We start from the raw sequence: 24,469 nt of genomic DNA, 5'->3' as shown, positions 1-24,469 counted from the left end.
ACTCCCCGCACTGCCAGCTCCCTCCCAGCCCAGCCGGCCACATCTGGCGGCTGCCCTCCCTTGTTTCCGCTGCATCCAGACTTCCTCAGGCGCTGCCGAGAGGCTGGGCATCTGGAGCTTTAAAGATACAAAGGGACTCCAGGACCAGCGAGCGCAGGAGGTGGCGGCGCGGGCGGGGGCGCCGGGTTCGGAACATGAGCCGCTGAGCCGGGCAAAACCGAGGCCACCGAGTCGAGCGGTCCCTCGGAGCCAGCCGGGCGGCGACGCGCCCACAAGCACAGAGCCAGCGACCCCCGGGGCGACGCGCCGGGCCCGGGAGCGCAATGACTGAGGCGCCAGGCGCCTGGGGCGCGCTCGCCGGCCCCCTGCGGGTGCTGTGCGTCCTGGGCTGCTTGTTGGGACGCGCCACCGCCCCGCCATCGCCCATCATCAAGTTCCCTGGTGATGTCGCCCCCAAATCAGACAAAGAGGTGGCTTTGGTGAGTTGCTCCTCGGGCTTCCACGACTCAAGTTTAAACAAACTCCATAGGCAGAGGTTGGTGGTCTCCTCGCCACACCTCCCCTGGACCTGGGGCTGGGGATGGGGGACACACAACGTGGGGGAGGGGCTTCAGTAACCAGCTTAGCGAGACGTCTGTGGCCAGCTGGAGACGGGATCTGTTTTGGAAACCGAGGGGGATGCTTTGTGATTGGAGAAGGCTTTTGATAAACAACTTGGAAACTTTAGGGACCCAGCAGGGGTGCAAGAAACGAGCCGGGGAGGGTAAGGGGGTGCTTTGGCAAACAGCTGGACACGGCCTCTCTAAATAACAGGGACACTGTCTAGAATCTGAAAGATTTGGCAAGGGGGCGGCTTTGTAAACAACTTTTGAACACATCTGGGGGGGGCGTCTGCTAACAAGGCTCTTGGCAAACATCTTGGTAGGTCCTTGGCAAAAGGCCTCAGGGAGTCCCTTTTGCAAGCGGTGGGGATCTTTATAAACCTCTGTGGCACTTTGGGAAGGGGCTCCCGTGGCACACAATTTGGGTAAACTCCTTAGTTTGGGCACTCTGAGCCAAGCGGGACTTGGCAAACATCTGGGAACTTTTAGCACACATGGAAGAGAGGGTCCTTGAAGAAACCATTCGAGGGGAACTTGGGGCAAGAGTGGAGCCGAGAGCGCATCTTTTTCGTCTGGCCCAGTGGGTAAGGTGGCCAGAAGGATCAGATTCGGGAAAGTTTCCTAGAACTTCTGCAAAGGGATAGGAGGCTGGGAGAGAGGTGGCCAGTGGGGCGGAGGAGGGGCAGGCGTGGGAGGCCCTGCGCGTGGGGCAGGGGCGGTGGGAGAGTGGCCAGCAGCCCTCCCTCCTGGCGGGCCTCCAGTCACGGCTCTGATGTGGCTCTGTGAGCCCGCTGCCTGGCTCTCGGGGCTCTCGGGGGTGGGGGTGGGCAGCGAGGTACAGGCGGGCTGGGGGCAGCGGAAGGGCATTACCCCTTACCCTGACAGCCAGCGCCTCGAGCTGGGGGACCCCTCAAGATTGTCTTTCTGGCCCACATGAAATCTTCCACCTTGTGGGTTTGCCCTCTGCCCCCAAAATCTTACTCTCCTTCAGCCTAGTTTCCTATTTGCCCAAGACACCAAGACAGGGCTGCCATGCCTTCTGGTCACCCTGGCAGTCCTTTGTTAGGGTGTGACCTCCCCCAGCCCCTGTCCGAGCATCTAAGCCTCTGCCCCCTCTGGATAAATGGGTTGGGAGACCTAACATTTTGCGGGGGGTGGCTACTATTGTTTCTTAAGGGTCTGAAGCTGGCTGGCCTCCTGATGTGGCTGTCCATTGGGGGTGAGGGTGGAGCCTTGGACCTTGGAGCCTCGGCAGGGCTACCTGGGCCTGCCACACAGAGTGTGGGAGTCGGGGGAGACCGAAGGGATGCAGGGGAAGCTTGAGAAGCAGGCGCAGGGCTTTGTTGCCTGGCTTCAAATCTCAGTGCGCTGCCCAGCTGGCTGAGTCACAGCCTCTCGGGTTCAGCTGCTTCTGGACACTGAGAGTGATGATGGTCCCTACCTAGGACATTTTGAAGTGGCTCGTGGTAAGCACTCAGTAAGTGCTAGTCATCAGCATCACCATCGTCATCCCCTGCACGACCCCTCCAGACAGGGTGAGGGCCCCCATAGTCAGGCTCCTGCCTCCTCTCCCCGTGCCAACATGGCACCCAGTGCATTGCACTTTGCATGGGTCTCTGGTCTGCCAGCCTTCCCACGCTGGGGTCTGAACCCCAGAGCCCCAAGTGCCTCGGTCCTGTTCACCAGGTCATTTCACGGGCGTGGAACGTGGGAGGTCTTAACGTGTTTGTTGGACAAACGAGTGAGCTGGCCAGTCCCTGATCCTCTGCACAGGCTCGTTTGGTTTCAGTCCCGGTTGGGGCGGAACATCTGCTCAGCCCACGAAGTCCAGGGCCACTTTCTTTTTGGAAATGATGGATCCAGGGTCCAAGCTCAGGTCTGCCATGTGCACAGCCCCTGAATCTCCGTACAGGAAAAGTGAGAAGAATAATCCTATGTCATCAGCAGTTAGGTGGCTTGAAGGGTGATGGCGGTAAAGAGGGGCAGCGAACTACAGTTGTACAAGCCTGGCTCTGAGACAGGATTGCTCGGGGCCAAATCCAGGTCTCCCGATTGTGAGCTGGGTGATCTTAGGCATGTTTCTTAACCTCTCTGTGCTGTAGTTCCTTCTCCTGTGTGACAGGGATGGTAACAATAACTACATTGTAGAGTTACGGTGAGCATTCGTGTTGCACGCTGACTTTGGTCCTGGGGATGTAGTAAGCGCTCAGTGCACAGTAGCCATGTTCTCTACAGTTAGGATGTCACTCAGCTGGCACGTGTCAAAGCTGGCTTGGGGACCCAAGATTCCCCAGTGCCCATGAGCCCCTGTGTTGTGTCCCATCTGGGCTGTGGGGCTGGGTGGGGGCTGGTTCCCGCAGCTGGCTTTGATGGGGACTCCGCCTTCCTAATGTCGCTGCTCACCTCTGGTGCTCACTTCTTCCAGAAATACCTGAACACCTACTACGGCTGCCCCAAGGATAAGTGCAACCTGTTTGTGCTGAAGGACACGCTGAAGAAGATGCAGAAGTTCTTCGGGCTGCCCCAGACCGGGGTCCTGGACAAGCGCACCATCATGACCATGCGGAAGCCGCGCTGCGGCAACCCCGACGTGGCCAACTACAACTTCTTCCCCCGCAAGCCCAAGTGGGACAAGAACCAGATCACCTACAGGTGCCGAGGCAGGGCCGGGGCAGTGGGGCCTCCAGGCTGCAGGGCATAGGGTCTCCCTGGGCCTCTCCCCACTCTGGGGATCCGGAAGGTGACTTCTGAGGGCTTGGCTTCTTAAGGAGTTTGCATGCAAAGTTCTTAGGAACTGGCATCAGACAGACCTCACGCTTCTGGCTGTGAGGCATCAGGCTACTTATTTTTCGGTTCCCAGAGCCTTGGCTTTCCAGTCTATAAAATGGGACTGAAGCAAAACCTTCCACCTAGGTTGGTTGGGAACTAAGTTAGATCAGGTTTATAAAGGGCTTTCCCAGTGTCCAGCATAGAGGAGCAGTGTGACAAAGGCTGGTCGCTATTATTACTGGGTGGGGTCATTGGGGCAGGTGGACAGAACCTGACGATTGGCTGCTAATTGCCTTTATGGATATAATGAGTTGTTGCAATTGGCTGTTGACTGGGCTGAGAGCTCTGTTCTGCGTGACACGTGCTGGCTTCCTAGGATAATATCTCTGCCCAGTGTCCCCTATCCCCCTGTGTGTCCCCACAGCGGGAAGGAAGGGAAGAGAACCCTGAGACAAGGCCCAAAGGCCCTGGCTAGCTTTGGGCTGCACGGACCTCAAGGCTTATGGACGGGCTGTTTTCCCAGTGAGCTGTGTGCGTGCATACACACCTACGTGTACACACTTTGTGCACATGCTCACGTGTGTGCATGCACACACATCCTTGCCATCCTTGCACATACTTGTGTACTCACAGTTTTGCACACACACTCATGTGCATATGCGTACTCCTTCCTTTGCACACACGTGCACACTCACGTGCATTTCTCCCACCTCCAGGATCATTGGCTACACGCCTGATCTTGACTCCGAGACGGTGGACGATGCCTTCGCCCGCGCCTTCCAAGTCTGGAGTACCGTGACCCCCCTACAGTTCTCTCGCATCCACGACGGAGAGGCCGACATCATGATCAACTTCGGCCGCTGGGGTAGGCAGGACTGGGGCCGGCAGGTGTTCCATGCAGAGATGCGGGCGCCGTCTGCCCACTCGAGAGGCGCAGCTGAGACAGGAGAGTAGAAGCTGTGTACACCGAAGTGGCAGGTGTAGGTGGGGTCAGACATGGGAGAGCCACATGGATGGGAGGGCCGATGCCACGTACACCAGAGAGCAGGTGGTCTTTCTGCACCATCCAATATGATAGCTCCTAGAAACACAGGGTTGCTTACATTTAAATCAGTTGCAATTAAATAAAATTAAAACTCAGGGTCACAGTCACGCTGGCCACATTTCAAGTGCTCAGTAGCCTAGCTACTGAGCTAGGGGCTAGCTGTCATTGAGCTGAGCAGCGCAGAGAGCTCTGTGGGACAACACTGGCAGGCACCGGGGGTCTCCAGCTATGGAAGTGGGGCAGTGTAGACAGGAAAGTGGAAAAGAAGCGGGGGCAATAGTACCATGTGGGCAGGTGGTGTGAACACTGGCAGTAGCGGAGACACACGGGTAGGCAGTGTAGACACCATGAGCAGTACAGTGATACAGGTGAACGGCACAGCCTCGGAAAGAACGGGGCCCTGTGGGTGGCTGGCATGGAGCTGGGTGGCCAAGTGGGCATAGGGCTTAGTGTTGTGAGTGTCAGCGGGAGACTTGAGGCAGCCGTGGAGGCCTTAGGATGCTACAGGCAAGTCAGCAACACTCTGCTGACTTGCTGTGTCCCCGTCTTGGGTAACCCCAACAGGAAGGGGACAGATGCCAAGTGGGCTAAAGGACCCCAGCTATGGGTGGGGGCGTGGCTGGGTGGCAGGACCCAGCACGGGCAGCTGAGAGCTGAGACCCAGTGTGTTCCAGAGCATGGCGATGGGTACCCCTTCGACGGCAAGGACGGGCTCCTGGCTCACGCCTTCGCCCCGGGGCCTGGCGTTGGAGGAGACTCCCACTTCGATGATGATGAGCTGTGGACCCTGGGAGAAGGACAAGGTAAGAAAATGACCTTCTACAGCCCACGCATCCTCTGCAGTCCTCTGCCAGTCTCCCGGTAACCTAGCAACAAGGACTGAGCCTTCCCTGGCAGCCTGGGGCACCTGGCTCTGCTCAGATGGGGGAGAGAGCTGGGTGGGGTCGGGGAGTCCTACAGAGTTCTGGTCCCTAAAGAAGGGTCTGGAGGGGTTCACCCCACCCTCTGTCACCCCTCAGTGGTCCGTGTGAAGTTCGGGAACGCCGACGGGGAGTTCTGTAAGTTCCCCTTCATGTTCAACGGCAAGGAGTACACCAGCTGTACCGACACCGGCCGCAGCGACGGCTTCCTGTGGTGTTCCACGACCTACGACTTCGACAAGGACGGCAAGTATGGCTTCTGCCCCCACGAAGGTGAGTCCATCTGGCCTCGAGCTTCTCAGGCTGCCTGCCGCCTCTGTCACTCCCTGCCTGGCACCACCAGTCAACCAGCTTCCCCCCAGCTTCCTTCAAACCCCATTGTTCCTCTCTCCTGCATAATTAGTCACTTAATGCCTCCATGAAATCGATTCTGTTTTAAGTCTCGCCATTAGCAATCACATGTGTGAAATGACAGGTTTGAGGAGCTAATTATCTTTTTTCCAGCACCCCTGAGAATGAACTTAGAACGATGAATGTTGTGCCCAGTGGAACTCTCCAGAACCATTCTGAACTCTCTGGCCAGGACTGGGGGCTCATGGGCGTGAGGAGAGGATCAGAAGTCTAGCAGTGGGGCTGGGGGACGAGACTCAGACCCCCAGGTTTGGGGACACTGGCCCCTGGAATTTCAGCCATTACTCTTGGTTCTGATGTCAGTTTTGCTAGTGTGGTGTGTGTGTGTGTGTGTGTGTGTGTGTGTGTATGGGCACAGGGGCTGTTCCACCCGTCTCTCTCGCTCTCTTTACTTTTGCTTGTGTCTGCATCTCTGTGTGTTGACTTGAGATTTGTGTGTATCTGTCAATGCTCAAAACAAAATTCTCAGATTTGGAAGCCATGTAGAGGAGGAAAAATTTTAAGGGGTAAGGGTATTGACGTACGTACCACATTTCTTTTAAAAATATTGTTGACACACTTCATAATCAGAAATCAGAAAAAGATAGGATGTATAACTTCATACTCAGTGAAATCATCGTGCCTGGCGATTCTGGAGATGGAAAGCCAGAAAAACGGGACTCAGCCCAAGTGGTTTTCTAAATACCTGTACTTCTTTCTCCCCCATTCCATAGAGTCTTTGGTCTCTGTGTGCCTTTGTCTTTTTGGCTATCAGTTTGCATGGTTGTGAGTCTCTGACTTCACCGCAATCCGTCACTGACCACCAGCCATCTCGACCGAAGGATTCTGTTTATGCTTTCAGTACCAGAGCTCACGTGATACTTCCTATTAAGTAAGAATTCAAGGCGCTAATAAATCAGGAATTTTAAATAGAAATACTCCGTGTTCCCTGCATGTCCCAACAGGGAGTCAGGTGCGCGACCCTGCCTGTGTGTCAGCCCCTGTGACGAGCGCAGAACGCTTTGATGGTAGAAGTGGAAACAGCTGTGCTTCATGAGTCTGGGGAGGGGTTTTCCCTGCGTTGGACATTGGCCATGTCCTCGGTCTGCATCCAGATGCAAGTCCGCACGGCACATGTGTCTGGGGCTCTGGGCAGGGGTTCTGGTTGCTCGGCCCCTCCCGACTGCTGAGTCAAGTGTCTGCTTCCCTTCACTCTCGTTGGGGGCCGGGTCTGAAAGGAGATAAGGGCTTCCTGGGTGGTAGGAATGCAGGTCATGGGAGGCCAGAGGCGTGGAGGTTAACTCTGCCTGTCCACGCTCAGAGGCCACCGAAGCATCTGGTCCCCGTGTTGCCTTAGTCCCTTAGTCCCACTGTTTCTGGTGGGGGCAAGAGAAGGTCTCTCGATTGGGAAGAGGGGGCTGGTGAGAATAAGGGGCCTGAGTCCTGCAAGGGGTGGGGAGCCAGGGCCTGGGCTCCATTCTGGTCGTGGTGGAGTTAACGGGGGCTGGTGAGGTCACCTCTGGCGCCGTTGTGCACAGATGGTCCTTGTTACGCGCTTGTGGTTTTGCTCGTTGGCAATTCCAGAGACACACCATTTTGTAGCCGTGGGGCTTGGAGGAGGGCATGGGGAGTAAGGGAAGAACCCCAGACAGATGCGGACTCGGAATCCCACTGTCTCCCCAAACTCTCCGGTCAGGGCCCCTGTCTCGGGGAGGCCCACTGGGGTGGTCAGGAAAGGTTCCCAAAGCCACCCCTCCTCATCCCCATCCCCCCACCTCCTCCTCCTCTGCCTCCTGCAGCGACCACAGCAGAGCCATCCAGGAAAGCACCCAGGGTTGAAAGGAGGTGAAGTGTGTGTGTGTGTGTGTGTGTGTGTGTGTGTGTGAGAGAGAGAGAGAGAGAGAGAAAATGAGTGAGCAGGAGAGACACTGAGATTAGTGTGTTTTGTAGTTTTCAGTTGCATGCCTTACCCAGTTCTTCCCTGTTTGTGACCGTGAGCAGTTCTGGAACCAGGTTTCTCGGTGCCTCAGTTTCCCTAGCTATACCACATGGACAGACTCTCTCAATCCTGCTGGCTGCGGATGACATGTTGAGCAATCCGCACAGTGCGGGCACTGTGGACAGGGACCTTGGGGCTGAGGCAGGGTCCTCGGGGGCTCCCTGCTATGTGCGTGGGTTCAGCATTTCATTGTGGGCGGGGTCCCATCAGGTCCCAGGGGAAGGACAGGGTGGGCCAGGAAGCCGGGGTGCTTCCCAGGAACTCGGAGAAGCAGCAACTTGCCAACCAGTACTAATGATACTTAATACTGTTTTTCAAAGGTTTGATTTATTTACTTTTAGAGAGAGAGGAAGAGAGGGAGAAAAACATTGATGTGCGAGAGAGACATCGGTCAGTTGCCTCTCGCACGCCCCCTACTGGGGACCTGGCCTGCAGCCCAGGCACGTGCCCTGACTGGGAACCAGTAACCTCTGGGTTCTCAGGTTGGCACTCAGCCCACTGAGCCACACCAGCCAGGGCCATGATAGTTAAGATTTTATTTTTAGAGAGAGGGAAAGAGAGGGAGAGAAATATCAGCGTGAGAGAGAAACATCAATGAGTTGCCTCTCGTACACACCCCAACTGGGAGCCGAACCCACAGCGAGGTGCGTGTCCTGACTTGGGATCAAACCCAACCCGCTGAGCCCCACCGGTCAGGGCGGATTCTAGCATTTGAACAGTGCTGCGACCTCATTGGGGCGCGGCGGGTGGTCTCACGTCCGCGCCCTCTGCTCTCTCCCCGCCCCAGCCCTGTTCACCCTGGGTGGCAACGCGGACGGACAGCCCTGCAAGTTCCCGTTCCGCTTCCAGGGCAAGTCCTACAACGGCTGCACCACCGAGGGCCGCAGCGACGACTACCGCTGGTGCGGCACCACGGAGGACTACGACCGCGACAAGAAGTACGGCTTCTGCCCCGAGACCGGTGGGTGTCCCCATCCTCCCGCCTTCCCCAGAGGACCCCCCGGAGCCCCCAGCCTCCCTTTCCCAGGCTGGGCGCTGCTCAGAACACTTAGAAACTGGAGGGCTGGGGCGCCGACGCCAGAATGGACGTTGGGGACCAGCAGCCCCCAAGTTCAGCCCGGTCGGTGAGGCCTGGTACCAGGGCCACCCAGGACCCTTTCTGAAGGGCCCACATGTGCCCAGCCTCCCTGACAATTGCCTCTTTTTCCCTCTGTGTGACCTTGAAGTCTCTTCTTGCATGACTTTGAAATCTCTTCCTTGCCTTTCTTTGTCAGTAAGAACTTGAGTCTGGCCACCCTCCCTCCCTCCCTCTCTTGCTCCAGCAGGTGTTTCCCTGCTTTTTCTGCAGATGAACACACAGGGCTTCCGTAGGACCCTCTGAGGCCACTCATGGCCCAGGGGAATGTGTGAGCTCTGTGACCTCTGCCCAGACCCTATGCCTCTGGTCTCTGTCCCCATCCATGGGAACCTAATTAAACCTTGGGGTTAGATGCAGACCCTTCCTGCAGTGTCCGCTCGGGCAAGTTAACCTCTCTGAGCTGCGGTTTCCCCATCTGTGAAATGGGGTAACACGGGGTTCTGCTTGGACAGGGGTATTTTGGGGGGCAGCGAGGGGGTGACGGGTGAGACGTGTGTAAAGCACTGGATGTCACCACTGCTCAGTAAGTGTGTTGTGTTAATGTGCACACCATGCTGTTGTCCCTGGTGGTGGTGACGAGTTCAGATGCCTCACGGCCCCTGACCTGTGTCCCCGACTCCGCAGCCATGTCCACTGTTGGTGGGAACTCGAAAGGTGCCCCCTGCGTCTTCCCCTTCAAGTTTTTGGGCAAGAAGTATGAGCAGTGCACCACCGCGGGCCGCGGCGACGGGAAGCTGTGGTGCTCCACCACGTCCAACTTCGACGAGGACCGGGAGTGGGGCTTCTGCCCCGATCAAGGTACAAACCCCGGCCGTCGGGCTGAGACAGTGGACACCACCGCCCACCTGGGCTGGAAACCACCCTGAGCCCCCGCCCGCCTCGGGCATGGACCTTGCCCTTCCCTTACCCTGGCAGAGACACTGCCTGTCCAGGGCGGGGAGACTCCCTACTCTGGACCCGCCCACGATAGAAGCACCGCCCACTCTGAATGGATGCAACATCTTGTTTAGCCACGCCTCCAGGCAGAGGCCTGGCTTCCACTTTAAAACCCCATCCACCTTGGTACCTGCATCCACGGAGACTCCTCCAAATGTCACAACCCTGGGCTCCCACAGCTGCCTCTGAGGAGCTGGGTGGGCAGAAGGAGAGGGGAGAACAGGAGGCGCTCACCCTGCCTCCCACCCCTCCGTCCACGCAGTGCCGAGAGCCCCAGAACCACCCCCTAGCCCCGTCCACGCGGTACTATCCTTTGTCGAGGTGTGAATGCGGGGGGCCGGTGCTCAGCAGGAGACAGGCCGCCACCGTGCTGTGTGGTCAGCGCAGTGAGCAGGGCCCACTGGAGTCTGTAGGGTTCAGGGTGGTTGGACTCACCGATGGCCAGGTGAGAGGGCCGGTCCAGGGCCGGCCAGACACGGGTCCACCACTCTTCACGTGACTCCCCTACCGTTTGACTCACGATGAGCTGGGATGTGGAGAGGCCGACTGACGGAGGCTGGCCGAAGGGGGCTCTCTTACTCACCCCCAGTGCCATGCTAGTGCGTACCCTGATGTCACCCGCTGTGCCCCAGCTTCTGCCTAAAGGCGGGATGTGCCATCTGCCAGAATGGTCTGGGGCCCGGACTGGCACGGGGCACCCGGGCTGCGCAGTAGTCTCCTAACACAGCCCCCCAAACTGGGTGGGCTCGAACCACAGGAATGGCCTCTTGTCCACTTCTGGAGGCCCCAGGTCTCTGGGTGTCAGGTGGGCCGAGTTGTGAATGGGGGTTGCTCTCGGCCGCATTGTTTCGGGGCCTTTCCCCTTGGTTCCGTCTTTGTATCTTTTCATATAAGGACACCAGTCCCTTAGGAGTCAGGGGTTACCCTCCTCCTGTGTGACTTTACATTTTAATTTATCTGCAGAGTCCCGTTTCCAGATAAGGTCGCCTTCTCGAGGACTCGGGGTTAGGACTTGAACGTATCTTTTGCGGGGGACATAATTCAACCCACAACAGGGGTGACACGGGGTTTGCCCACTGTAGGTGGCCCAGCCTGGTAGCCACTGGAAGTGGGTTCTACTGCTGCCCCGGGGCAGGAATGGTGGACCCTCGGGCCAGCCTGTCCCCACTCTCTGACCTGTTCGGAGACTCTGCAGAGCAGGGTTTGCCCCTCGTCTTCCTGGAGTAACTCAAAGAGCCGGAATGCATGCTGTCGAACCACTGGGACTTCAGGTAGAGGGTTGGCGGATGCCTCTCTTTCTTTACAGCACAGGTGCGGCCTGCCCTGGAAAGAGACCAGGGGGCTTTGGCTGACCTTGCCCGGAAGGCATAGGCACAGTCTGTTAATCCCAGAATTCTCAGGAGCAGGAAAAGTCAACGCAGGCCACTTCCAGGGCCGTCTGTCCCACCATGGGATGTCCTCGAATGTCTCCATCTCTGAGGCCGGGGCCTGACTCCTCTCTCGTCTCCCTTCTTTCTCCCCGCCGTCCTCAGGGTACAGCCTGTTCCTGGTGGCAGCCCATGAGTTTGGCCACGCGATGGGTCTAGAGCACTCGCAGGACCCTGGGGCCCTGATGGCGCCGATTTACACCTACACCAAGAACTTCCGCCTGTCCCAGGATGACATCAAGGGCATCCAAGACCTCTACGGTGAGCCTCGGGGCAGGGTTCTGGGGGCCGCACCAAGGGGCCCAGGACAGAGGTGCGGGGGCGGACCAGCAAGGCCCCAGCTGCCCAAGGTTGCAGGAAACGAGCAGGAGGCATGAGTGCTGAGCTGGTCTGGAGGAGCCAGAGCACCCCGAGGGGACCCTGGGACAGTCCCTTCCCTTCCCAGATAACCCCAGTGTTCCCACGCCTCCCGGCTCTCCAGCACAGGTGGGGGCGGAAAGGGCTGTCCGTCTCTGGGCAAGTACACTGAGACCCGAGAAAGGTTTCCCTTCCTGGACCAAGGTCAGCAGGTGGCGGCAACCCAGGGAGGTCAGAATCCAGGTGAATTTGCTATGTGCAGGGTAGAGTTTCCCAGCATGCTCCTTGACCTTGATGATACAGGGGTGCAGGCTTTTAGTTTTCACAGGCATTCTTTTATTTTAATGTGTAACAGGAACAATACAACTAGGACCAGAGACCGATTACTTCTTTATTGTTAGTGTTTGCAGTGAGGCTGGAGTTTAACAAGTCAGTCTGTTGTTCAGGAAAAGTAGGCTTGAGCCGAGAGGTGGGGGGCACAGCAGACTTGGAAGGAACGCACAGTGGAGGCAGGTGCCCGTGGGTTTTGTGCTGCCTCTGCCCCTCACCAGCTGCAAGAGACGGAGCTGGCCTTTACTGCTGTGGACTCAGTTTCCTCACTTGTGAAATGGGAGTGACAGTGATGTCTATATCCCAGGGACTGCGTGGGGACGGATTTGGGTGACGTCAGTGGAGAGCGTCACACAGTGTGAAGGGCTCTGGGTTTCTGGTGTCTCCGCTCCCCTCCCGCCACGTCCAGGCCTTGTGTCCCTCCCCTACCTGGCCTTCTGATCCTCAACAAAACGGGCGGGCAGCCCTGGGGCCTCGGCCTGGTGGGGGGCACCCCGGGATCTGGGGAGAGTCTGAGGTCAGGTGTCCCCCCTCAGGACCGTCCCCTGATGGTGACATCGACACTGGCACCGGCCCCACCCCGACGCTGGGACCTGTCACTCCTGAGATCTGCGTACAAGACGTAATCTTCGACGGTGTCTCTCAGATCCGAGGGGAGATCTTCTTCTTCAAGGATCGGTGAGTGGGTGCTGCTCGTTCCCGTACCCCCAGCCCTTGCGCAGGGGCCCCGCTGGGGCCTTTGCAGGGTGGACTGTGTGGACTGTGTGGTGCTTGCCCGGCCACCTCCAGGTCTCAGTGGCGTTACTGCCACAGGCCTCTCCTTTGCTTCTGCTGACCCCGGGGGTCTGCTGCCGTGTGGGGCTCTGTGCTCTGCCGTCTGCTGGGATTAGTGGCTGCTCGTGGCAGGAGGTAGAAGCACCGAGGCCCCGTCAGACGGCAGGCACACAGCGAAAGCCTCCCTTCTCGTTATGTCCGAGAATATCCCATCGAGGAAGACAATCACGTGGCCACGCCCAACACCTGCTCTTGGGGTGGTACCGGGTTGTCGCATGGCAGCAGATATGCCTCTGTTTCTAACACAGGGATGGAGGGAAGAATTGGAAACAACAATCCAGCTGCCACAGGCCTTCTCTCGGAATGGCCTTGACCTCGCGTGGCCAAACTGTTTTGTGTAGAAGGAGCAAGTCACCACAGGGTAGAGAAAGGAGGCACTGTGCTGTAGAGTCCCCCACTCAACTGACCAAGACCTGGGACGCATCCAGCTGCCCTGACCCTCCTGGGTAACAATAGGCAGTGTTAAGCTGCATTAAAGGACCCGCCCATTATCCATCTGTGCAGACATGTATGTGGCCATTCATTCATCCATCCATCATCTGTCCATCTCTAATCCACTTCCCGTTATCCACACGTCATCCTCCTCCTCCATCCATCCATCCATCTGTCCATTTACCCAGTCATGGCTGTGGTAGTCAGCAGAGCAGGCCGTGCAGCCACATTGCCGGGGTTGGGACCCTGGACCTACTGCTTACTGGCTGCTTTGTCACAGGCAGATTAATTGTGTACCTTCTTTGTACCTCAGTTTCCCCATCTATAAAGTGGGGCTGATTTTCCTACCTGTCACATCGGGCGCTTGGGAGGATTAGATGAGCCCAGCGCTTAGAGCAGTGCCTGGCACAGTGTGTTCAATCATATACTAGCTATTATCAGCAACAAATAATTACTTAATACTTGGCTAGGCTTTAGGAGCTGGGGATGGGGCATGGTTTGCTGGGGGCAGAGGGCCCACTTCAAGCCCAGATCAGTTTTCTCAGAGAGAGGTCCAGGGCCCCCTGCCCCGGGACCCCGTAGGGTGTAAGTGTTGGAAGTGTGTGTTTCTGCTCCACCCGCCCCAGGCCCTCCGACTGTCATCTCTGCCAGGGGGCCACCCTGGGACTCTGATGTCAGCAAATCCCCCTGGTGATCCTGCACGTTAAAGTCTGAGCGTCACCAGCCAGGCCTGGGACATGGAGGGAGAGAGAAGGGACAGTCATATGTGGCAGAATGAAAGGCGTGAGGCTGCAGAGGCATCAGCAAAATGCTCTGTGGACCTGTTCGAGTCCAGGAGGCTTTAGCGATGAGACAGCATGTAAAGGGGCCTTCACGAGGGGCGGATTCAGATGGGCCGTGATGGGGTGACGGGTTGGGAGGGTGTTTGAGATGGGGGGAGCTGCACGGGCACAGCCATAGAGCGGAGAAGGTTCCTGGCTGCTGTGGAGTCTGGTGAGGCTGGGAGCTGCCCCGTGTTCTTTGGAGAAGGGCCCCTCTGCTCCAGGTGCTGGACCCCGTCCTGGGAGGAGCAGGTACCAGCAGGGAGACAAGAAGGCAGACAGATGAGACACACGGTGCAGTGAGGAGTCGGGCACCGTCAGGCCTCAAATGCCCAGGCCAGTGGGGAGCAGCAGGTGTCCATGCTGACCCTCGGCCCCCATTATAGAGATGGGGAGGAGGTGAATCTGGGGAGCCCGGTTTCCCAGCAGCGTCCTAGCCTTGAGACCCCCTGCAAGGGAAGCCTGGGCCCCACGTGCTGCTGATGTGAGCTGTGTGGCCCCTCGGCAGGCCCGCCCGGAGCCTGACTTGCTACACTTTCAAAAGGATGTGGGTGGATGCTTAATGGGCCCAGTGAATTAAGCGCTAGATAGTTAAGCACTGATTGGTGCTAGGCCTTGGGAGGGCGGGGACAAGAAAGGCAGGATGATTCAGCTCAGGCTTTGGAGTCAGATTGGGACTTAAATCCCGGTAACCTCTCTGAGCTTCGTCTTCCGAATAAGCATCACGATGCCGTCCTGGACCAGTTTAAACCAGAGAGAAATTACTCTAATGTGGTACAAAGTCTCTCTGCTTCCAGGCAGAGAGAGAGGGTCAGTGACTCCATGATAACTTTGTCCACTGCCATCCTCTGCACCGACTTCATCAGAAAGCTGGGTTCCTCATGGTTACAAGGTGGCTGCCAGGGGTGGTTGGGGCTGCAGGCTTCCGCAGCCAGCAAGAGAGAACATGAGAAAGACAGAGAGAGAGATCTCCACATATGAAATGTAAGTCTAACTATTCAATCTCATTATGTGAACACAAGTCGTGTAACAACTGCTGAATCACAAACAGTTGCCAGGGCAGGAGAAAGAACCAGTGGTTCTCAAACTCTGGCCTGCGTTCGAATCATCGGGAAGGATTTTGAAAACACAGAGAGCTGGATCCCCAGCCCAGCGAGTCTGATCCAGTGGTCTTGGGTGGGGCCAATAATTTGCATGTCTAGTGAGTTCCTGGATGGTGTGCCCTGGGGATCACACTTTGAGAACCACCAGCTTGTCTCATCAGAACAGGGGGGTTGGGTCCACCCTCGGGGTGGGATGGATCATAAGTGTGGGAGTCCGTGCAGAAGGACGATAGGGAGACACGTGGTGCACAGCCAAGAGTACGTGTGGTAATGTTGTGAGGAGTCCATTTTACAAGGCACCGGGAATTAGTAGGTGCCTTAGTTGGCGCTTAGTAGGCCCTCAGTAAACAACAGCTCATGCTCTTGCCGAAGCATACAGATCCATTCCAACTCCGGAAATGCTTTCATCAGCCTCTGATTCAGTTGGCTTCTAATCTAGTAGGAGAGCTAAGACATTTAAAGAAAAATCCAACTACTATTTCAGGTGCTCAGTGTTGATTTGTAAAAGGCTTAGAGGAGGGGGAATGTAATGTGGACAGAGGTGGTTAGGGCAGGCTTCCTGGAGGAGGGAGCAAGAAGGGAGAGCAAAGAGGTTGCTGCTCAGCCCTGGCACCTGGCAGAGGGGACTCTGCCCATCCCCCACCTTCCTTTGGTCTTGCTTCCCTCCCAAGGGGTCACTGCTGGATGTTTCCGAATGGGCTTGGGGAGGCACGGGTGGTCACAGCTGCACAGTGACCGAAGGTGTGCGGTTTCCCTGTGTCCCCTTCTTCCCCCTCAGGTTCATTTGGCGGACGGTGACGCCGGGCAGCAAGCCCATGGGGCCCCTGCTGGTGGCCACTTTCTGGCCTGAGCTTCCAGAAAAGATCGACGCTGTGTACGAGGCCCCGCAGGAGGAGAAGGCTGTGTTCTTCGCAGGTCTGTGGGAGGGCCGGGTCCTGCCGGGCCCTCTGCCCCACGGTCCCCGGCACCGGTGGGCGCCCCCGCTGCTTTATGGACCGGTTCTTTCAGCCATCATTTCCAAAAGCGTGGGGTTCGTCTGGGCAGTTGGCTCAGACACCAGCATCAAAAACCATTGGCCCACAGCAGGAACATTCATTACCTCTTGATTCTTTTTCAATCCTTTTGATTCCTGTCCAGAAGGAAACTCGTGGTTTAGGGCTGGTGTCTCTAACAACAGGTAGGGCCTTTGGCAGGCAACAACTTTAGTTAGAATGAAAAGGACGATTTGCTCTCACTTTTGAGTCTTTAAATGAATGTATTTCTAAAGATTTCAAAGTGAATTTCTTGAAAGTAAAATATCAAGTAAATAACCATGTAAGGAGCCTCTTGAAATGGTCACAATCACCAAGGCAGGGTCGCATGGCTGACACGGGGGACCCCTGCTTATCCAGCATCGATTTGGGCACCTGCCCTCACGGAGCCTGCAGACTAGTGGGGAGACGAACCCAGGCTGTTATGGGGGTGGTCAGTAAGTGCTGTGGTGGGGGGGGGAGGACTGGCAGGGCCCCTGTACTGGCCTGGGCTGGGGCCACAGGGGCGGCTTTTGGAGGAACGGACGGCTCAGCCCACACTGTGGGCACGTGTCCTGCGAGGCGGCTCCCCATCTCCTCTATCCCGGAGTGATCGTGGGCTGTGGCCGAGGTACCTCTTTGTGGCAGGCACGGCATTTAGAGTGCATGGCTGGGCGGGGGGGTGAGGGCTGGGCCCACCCACCCCCCACGCACCTCCTTGGCCAGACACCTTCTGTAACCAACTGTCCTCAGGACCCCTGATCTGGGCTTTGAGCCCAGAACTTGGCAAGAAACGTGTCCCTGCTGAGAACAGCCAGGTTGCTGGCAGGCAGATGACGGGAGGGCTGGCGGGGTATCTCAGCACAGATCCCTGACCCACCCTTTGCTTCACCCCAGGGAATGAATACTGGGTTTACTCGGCCAGCACCCTGGAGCCAGGCTACCCGAAGCCGCTGACCAGCCTGGGGCTGCCCCCCGATGTCGAACGAGTGGATGCCGCCTTTAACTGGAGCAAGAACAAGAAGACATACATCTTCGCCGGAAACAAATTCTGGAGGTAAGGAGGGCAGCAGAGCTGCCTGCGTGGACATGGAGGAGACACTCTGTGGCTTCACGCCTCCTGGGTCAAGTTCAGAGGCCGGTGGGCCAGGGATGCCCCCTCCCGGGTCTCTAACCGGCCAGGACCGCAGCCCCTGTGACAAGTCGTCAAAGGTGACCCAACCCTGTGCACAGTATCGGTAACAGTTCTGGTTAGAACCTCCTGCTCCTTCTCGGAAGTCTCCATCGGGCCCATGTCTGACTGGCCTGGAGTTTCACAATTTGGGGTGACTCACGGAAGAAGGGGGTAATTAAACAGAGACAATAGCTGCCCCTGCTGCCATTATGTCCCAGGCACTATTCCAAGGATTTCATGAGATCAGCGTGATCGGTATTATTTTGTAGATGAGGCAACTGGGTTCAGTGAGGTTCAAGGTCTGTAGCTTCAAGTCACACAGCCAGACAGTGGCAATTTGGGATTTGGACCCCGGAATTCTGGCTCCCAGGGGATGTACTCTTTATTCTTCACTCTTCTACACTGGGCCTAAAAAATAGTAGGGCCCCAGTAAACGGGGGTGGGTAGAGGCAGGGATAGAAGGGGCAAAATAGAATGAAGACGGAGAGGAGTGCGCCAGCTTCCCTCAGGAGCCTGCGTTTATTTGCATTGGGCTTCGGAGGAGGCAGGAGACACCCTCTGGCGTGTCTGCAACAGGCCCCGGGGCTGGGGGTGCGGGCTGGCAGGGGACAGCTGGGAAGCAGGCAGCGCTCGGCTCCAGGTCATCTCAAGGGAAGGATTCACTTCTGAGAGGCCATGGTCAGGGCTGAGGGTCAAGGTCAATATCTAGGAATGGTCAGTGAGAAGTAAAAGTTGTCCACTTCCCCAGAGTAGGAGACCGTGGTCCAATGTGCACTGCTGGCCGCAGAGCCAGGACCGTAACCGCCTTTCCTGTCCTCTCACCCTGTGCCCCTCCACGGCACCCCAAGGGCCCTCTGGTCAGTGGGGAGGGGCTGTTGGTGCAGGTGGTTGGGTGGCTTCAGCCACTCATCCCTCGTGTGGCTGCCACTGCATCTGTCATCCTTGGCCAAGGGGAGGGCCCTTGGTCTGTCTTCCCTGAAATGGTCCTCCCCCCCCCCCAGCGCCACCCACCACCACAGGGCCCTCGTTCCTCCCACCAGCCCTGCCCCCAGCTGCCGGGCATTCAGAAGCTGCTTCTGTCCCAGGCTGCCCCCATGTCAGGGTGGAATTCCAGACAGATTGCTGAGATACTTAGCAACTTTAGCTGATTGCTATCTCAAGCCTCAAGAAAGAACACAGTCAGCCATGAAACCACAGAGTGGGCTTTCTGCCCATGGGCTCCAGAACATTCCCAGGCACACATGCCTCCTGCCAGCAGTGTCTTGGTGTGGTAGGCGATGCTCCGAATCTCCCGATCTCAGAGCGTGGGCAGTGAGAGGCACAGATTCACAGACTCGAATCTTTGAATCAGAACCCCGTGTCTTCAAGTTGCAGTGTTGGAAGGACTTTTCTAAGCATCTTCCAACTTTCTGTATGTGAACATAGAGGAACAGACGTGTCCACGAGGGCACACAAGTACACAAACCCATGCATGCTTGCACACCTACAGTTCAGGGGGTGACGGTGCCATGCTGGGTCTCCGGCAGAGTTATCTGCCTCCCAGTCCCTGTCCGCAGCAAGCCCACTCACCCTCCAGAGTCAGAGTCCTTGTAAGAAGCAGAGCTGTAGGGCCTATCAGAGGCTCTGGGCAGGGTTTCGAGGAGAGACAGCTCTGACTCTCAGAAGAGGCGGTGAATGAGCTTGAGATATTGGTTCTGGTGCAGCATCTGCAGGGGTCCTAGAGACCCCCTGGCTGGAGAAGGGGACGCCTGCAGCCTGGACATTCCCTCCTTTGTGCCATGCAGTGCTCAGCCACTCCTTCTGGAAGCTTCCCTGAGCCCTCAAACACCTGTTTGGTATCTCCAACGTGCCAGGCACTGAGCCGGGTGCTGAAAGACAGTGCTCAGGAAATAGTCCCTCCTGCCTTGTGGCGCTTACAGAAGAGGCATAAACACATTTCAATAAGAGGATAACGGTTCCCGCGAGGGGCCTGGCTGCACATTTTTCCTGTGCTCCTCACGAGAGGTAGATACTAGTATTGGCCCCAGCTCCCAGGTGTGGGGACTGAGGCTGCTGTGCGTGAAGGCTGCACCGTGGAGAGGCTGGGACACAGACGTCTGTGTTCCTAATGCCTGCTGCAGAGGGGAAGTGTGGAGGGTCGCAGAGAAACCTTTCACAGCAGTGTGCCCATGACTGGGGACACTGTGGGGAGACTCTGGGGACCGAGAGAAAAGGGAAGATGAGCCCCTTGAGAGCATCTGTTGGTGCCACGACGCCATGCTCTTCCCAGAGGAGGAGAACGTGGAAGCAGATTAGTGCAGTTCTCTGAGCCTCAGTTGCCTCATCTGTAAAATGGGGTTGACTCCTGCTCACCCTAACTTCTGTAGATAGAGAGCGAGAGACATGAGGGTGAGGAAGAGGCAGCCTGGCTCTGAGCCCTCGTCACTTTAGAGACTGCAGGTCGAGGGCTCAGTGGTGGTGATGCAGTGGGGGTGCTGGGGGGTTTTGAGCCGGGACACTTGGTTTTGGTACCCCAGGTCACAAGGGAGCATGTTAGGTTTTGTGAGAAGTCTTTCGATGGGGCCGGGATGAAAGGAGGCTTTGCTGGCAGCTCTCAGGGTGCAGAGCCCCTGGAAGGGAGCTCCGAGGGGAAGCTGTGGCTGGCGTCCGGGGAGGAGGGCGTCCGCCTGGCCATGGGGGAGAAGAGTCGGCGAGGAGGCCCTGTGGACGAATGCTTGGCTGTCACCAGGATGGCGCTCAAACACAAGATCTGCCTAGAAAATTAGCGCCACACAAGCAAGATGCTGCCTCGTTTACTGCGCCATCCACAGGCACACAGTGGGGGCTCATTAAATATTTACAGAATGACGAAGGGGTGAAGGAAAAAGGGAGGAGGGAAGGAATCGAAATGACGCCAGCATTTAAAAAGTTCTCCCAAAATGAAAAGAGGTATTGTTAGCCGGGAAGAAGAATATACCAGCTAAATACTCAAGGGATTTCCGCGGATCAGAGGCAGGGCCCCGGGTGACTATGCAGCCAGGACAACTGAGGTGACAGGAGATCCGCCCTGTGACTGGACAGGGCCTGGACTCATGTACTACCCTGCATTGTAACCTGCCGTCCTGGCCCAGATCGTCTCCCAGGACGGGCACTGTCATTTCCACTTGACAGACGACGAAGCAGCCATTTGGCCAGGCCACCCCGAGCGAGAGTGGCGGGGCGGGAGCCGCCCCTGGACTCCTGGCCCAGCTCTCAGCACATGGCAGCAGGAACTGAAGTTTGTACTGGAATTAGTTCCCAAACACTCTGCCAAGGGCCAGATCCTTTGCCTGTGTCATTTTACTTTGTATTCGTGTTCATTGATACATTAAATTCAATAGAACCCCATCTTCCAGCTGGTAAAACACAGGCTCAGAGAGTGACTTGCAGCCCTGGAGCCGGAGAGGTGTGGGCTGGACCACCACTGAGAAGCCTTGGGCCCTCGTTAAGCCCCTGGTCTATGACATGGGTGTTACGGTAATAATCGTGCAACAGGGTTGTCGTGTGGGGTGGCTGAGAAAGTAAATGAAAAGTGTTGACTACGCCCCTTCGGGGCTAACGGTAATCACAAGCTTGTCTTTACGGGACTCTACAGAGCACGTAATTAGTGGGTGGTGGAGTTGGGGTTCAGACCCAGACCTGACAACGTGTCCTTTCTTTCCAGCAGGCAGCTTCCCTGCAGGGCTAGGTCCAGTTTCCCAGGCCCACCCGGGAGCCCTCAGCGGGGCCCTGCCATCCAGACCCCCCCGGGGGGGGGTGGCCTTTCTTTAGGGAGGCCCCACTGGTTCACCACCTCCGCTTCCTTGCAGATACAATGAGGTGAAGAAGAAAATGGATCCCGGCTTCCCCAAGCTCATCGAGGACGCCTGGAACGCTGTCCCCGATAATCTGGATGCCGTGGTGGACCTGCAGGGTGATGGTGAGCTGCCCGGGCCTCTGGCCACTTTCTAGGACTCCCCGCCCCCACCCAGGACCCCGGTCCTTACAAGCACACACTCCCTCATTGTGCAGGGAGGCTTGCGGCGCCTGGGGAAACAAACCAGCCCCTTCAGCCCAGCGCTGGGAAGGCATCCAGACCCCTGACCTCTGCTCGCTCAGCATGCTCCAGGCAGTGAGACCCAGAAAGGCCCCTCGCAGCTGCAGGGCCTGGAGCCAGGGAAGGGGCGGGCGGAGGCCCGTGGGGTGGGGAGCAGGAACATGGGCTCTGTGCCCTGGATTCATTCTGGGGCTTGATCCAGGCCCTTTCGGGTTCCACAGGACACCTTGTCACTGCCTCCCCTTAGCAGAGGGATGGCTCCACTTGAGACAGGACAAACTTTGGCATGCCCTCTTGCTGATGTGGCAAAGATCCCCATTCAACTCGCTTCGCCCCTGGTCCCTTGCTGAATTATACAAGCAGTATCATCAAAGGGTAGGATTTGGAGTTTGAAAACCATATTCCTCCAGAGACTTCTGTGAGCTCTCCAGGCCCTGGAAAAGGTCCAGTTTGGCTTTTTAGAGGCAATTTTAATTTAATTCCACAAAGATTTTTTTTTTGAGCCCCTGTCATATGCTGGCTATGCACATTGCCCTGACCTCCAGTGAGTGGCTCATGGTCTTACGTGTCCAACAAAATGCAGTGTGCTGTCAGGTGGTAGGTGAAGGATTATCTTCAGGAATAAGAAACTAGTGAGCACCTACTACGTGCCAGGGTTTTAAAGGAAGTAAATGAGATTATGTATGTCAGGAGTCCCAAGTTCCAAAGCCCAGAGGGGACGGGCCAGTAGCACAAATGAGTGATGTACGCAAGGCACACAGTGGGGAGTGGTGGGGTCTGTGGCAAACCAGAGAGCATGTGGCTTATATACCGGGGACGGTTGCTTTTCTGCTTCTGAGGATTACAGCCCTGCATGAGTGGGGTCCAGTGTTGCTGAATAGTCTCTTTTAAAAGGAAGAAAAACAATTCTGTATTTTCTTGTGAAATTTCCAGATGTTTACATCGTGGCAACTTACTCAGATGAGATTGGGCACATTCAGGGTGGTATGGCCATACCTATTCACAATTCAAAATAAAACAGAACATAAAAACATGTATGAGCCACAAAACCCCCATCTGTGGGCCAAGAGGATGAGCAGCCTCCTGGTCCATTGCCTCTGATACAGGGAAAGCGCTCAGTTTGGGGGTGGTGCTCAGCAGAGGACTGTTACTATATTAACAATCGCATCTTGTCTAATTTCATCCTCACCACAAGCCCTGAGAGGCTGGTGTCTTTATCCCCATCTTCAGGATGAAGAAGACAGGGGCTCAGAGACCTTACTTCCACAGCCACAGCCCTTTCTCCAGCCCCATAGGGGTCCTCTCAGGTTTAAAAGCTTTTTCCCTGTGGCCACAAGCTTCCAAAGCACCAGGAGCCTTCCACGTACCAGAATGTCCTAGGGTACTCACAGCCTCTCTCCTTTCCTAATCCCAGGCCACAGCTACTTCTTCAAGGGCATGTATTACTTGAAGTTGGAGAACCAAAGTCTGAAGAACGTGAAGTTCGGAAGCATCAAATCCGACTGGCTGGGTTGCTGAACTGCCCGCCACTCCCGCAGGCCCTGCGTCTCCACCCCTGTGTGCACGCTGGGTCCTGAGTGCCGGGGAAGGACCCAGGAGGGCCTGGCAACCTTCAGCTCTGCGGTTAATCTGCATTCTCCTGCTGCCTGGTGATTTAAGATTCCAGAGAGTGGCTGTGCCCTGTGCCCAAGAAAAGGTGCTGACTGTACTCCTCCCAGGTGCCCCTTGCTCCTCCGGATCCCACCAGCCCTCCAGAGCCACTCCAAAGAGATGCTTTGATATCCTCAATGCGGCCCCGCCCCGGGCTGCCCTGGTGCTGCCATAGTCCAGGCTCTTCTCCCTCCACAACTGCCTCACAGCACCCTCGGAGCCAACAGAGACTGTCTCAAGAGGGCACTGGTGGCCCAACAGCCTGGCCTGGCCTGGCCTGGGGCAGTGGGGGAGAGGCATGGCCAGGAGGCCACCTGGACACCCAGCTTCCCACACTGCTGGCTGCCTCAGGACCTTCCCTACATCAGCGGTTTGCTCTGTACGCACTTGGTTCTTTTCTTTCGATCTTTTTTTTTTTCCACTTTCAAACTGCATCTCCTGACAGAAGGACTCAGGCCGTCTGAAGTCACTGCACGAAGCATCTCAGCCCACCTCACTGTGGTTCCCCTGTTCACTCCATTTAGTTCAAGCCTAGCCCGTCACTTCCTCCACTGGATGGAGGAACACCAGCCCATGGCTTCTCGCTCAGCCCTCCCCTCCCTGCCCTTCAACCATTCCCCATGGGAAAGGTCAACAGGTATGAATAAAGACACCAATCGAGTGGCAGCGTTTGCTTCTGGTTTCAGAGCCTAGAAGAGGAAACCTACAAAGTCTAACCCTCTGCTCCTGGAAGGGCACAGGGGACATTTGAGAGATCCTGAAAGAGTGTGCAGTGTGAGCTGAAGTCCCTCTGTCCCATGGACAGAGGCCTCGAGCAGCAGTGTGTGATTCTGTGACTGTAATTCCAGGGTCCTGTGCGAGGTCCCCCTCCTGTTGGAGTCTCAGTTTCTTCATTAACAATAATCCCAGTTCTAGCGCTGATGAACCGCATCCCCTGCCATGAGCAGAGGGATGTACAGGCCCTCTACATGCTTTGTCTCGCTGAACCTTTACAACAACCGAAAGAGGGGGTGGCTAAAATCAGCCCGATTTTTATTGAGGAAACAGGCCCAGAGAAAAGTGGTTTGCCCAGGGCACCATAGTTATTCAGTAACGACCCATGTCAAGGCCAAAGATGAGTTAGAGGAGGAGCTTTAGTGCTCAGCCCAGAATCTTCAGCAGCAGCATTACCTTCCCCCTTCCCTAAAAGTCACCCTAAGTAAAAGCATAGCTGGGGTGGGGGGGCGGGGAATGGGGGGGCGGGGCACAGGGGATGTAGGCTTGCTTTCCAAGCACAGCTTTTCTTAACAGGTAAGCTTCTTACTCCTCCCTCTCCCCAGAGCGCCTGCCCTAATCTCTTCCTCTGTAGAAATTCTTGAGCTGATCCAAAAGGGTAATTTAAGGTCTGAGTGTTTCAGATGCCCCTTCTGGCACTGATAGTCTATTGCTTTAGACCTCTCGTGGGGCTGGTGGGAAAGGGGACGAGGAATGAACAGGAC

The 24,469-nt window shown here is 56.6% G+C and overlaps 1 protein-coding gene across 1 annotated transcript; it reads left to right on the top strand.

The window, feature by feature from the left end:
• Positions 1-16: 16 nt before the first annotated feature.
• Positions 17-23,657, top strand: MMP2 (matrix metallopeptidase 2). The gene is made up of 13 exons (XM_053663264.1): positions 17-479; positions 3,028-3,254; positions 4,088-4,236; positions 5,091-5,219; positions 5,436-5,609; positions 8,513-8,686; positions 9,488-9,661; positions 11,332-11,487; positions 12,450-12,591; positions 15,882-16,018; positions 17,011-17,170; positions 21,115-21,224; positions 22,756-23,657. Exons 1-13 carry the CDS (start codon positions 324-326, stop codon positions 22,857-22,859), a joined length of 1,992 nt encoding a protein of 663 aa, XP_053519239.1. The 5' UTR covers positions 17-323; the 3' UTR covers positions 22,860-23,657.
• Positions 23,658-24,469: the final 812 nt, after the last annotated feature.

Source organism: Artibeus jamaicensis, unplaced genomic scaffold (genome assembly GCF_021234435.1).
Source record: "Artibeus jamaicensis isolate MK-2021 breed Jamaican fruit bat unplaced genomic scaffold, CSHL_Jam_final contig_3152, whole genome shotgun sequence".
Classification (NCBI taxonomy): Eukaryota; Metazoa; Chordata; class Mammalia; order Chiroptera; family Phyllostomidae; genus Artibeus; species Artibeus jamaicensis.
The sequence above is the reverse complement of the archived record's forward strand: the minus strand, read 5'-3'. Positions and strand labels throughout refer to the sequence as shown.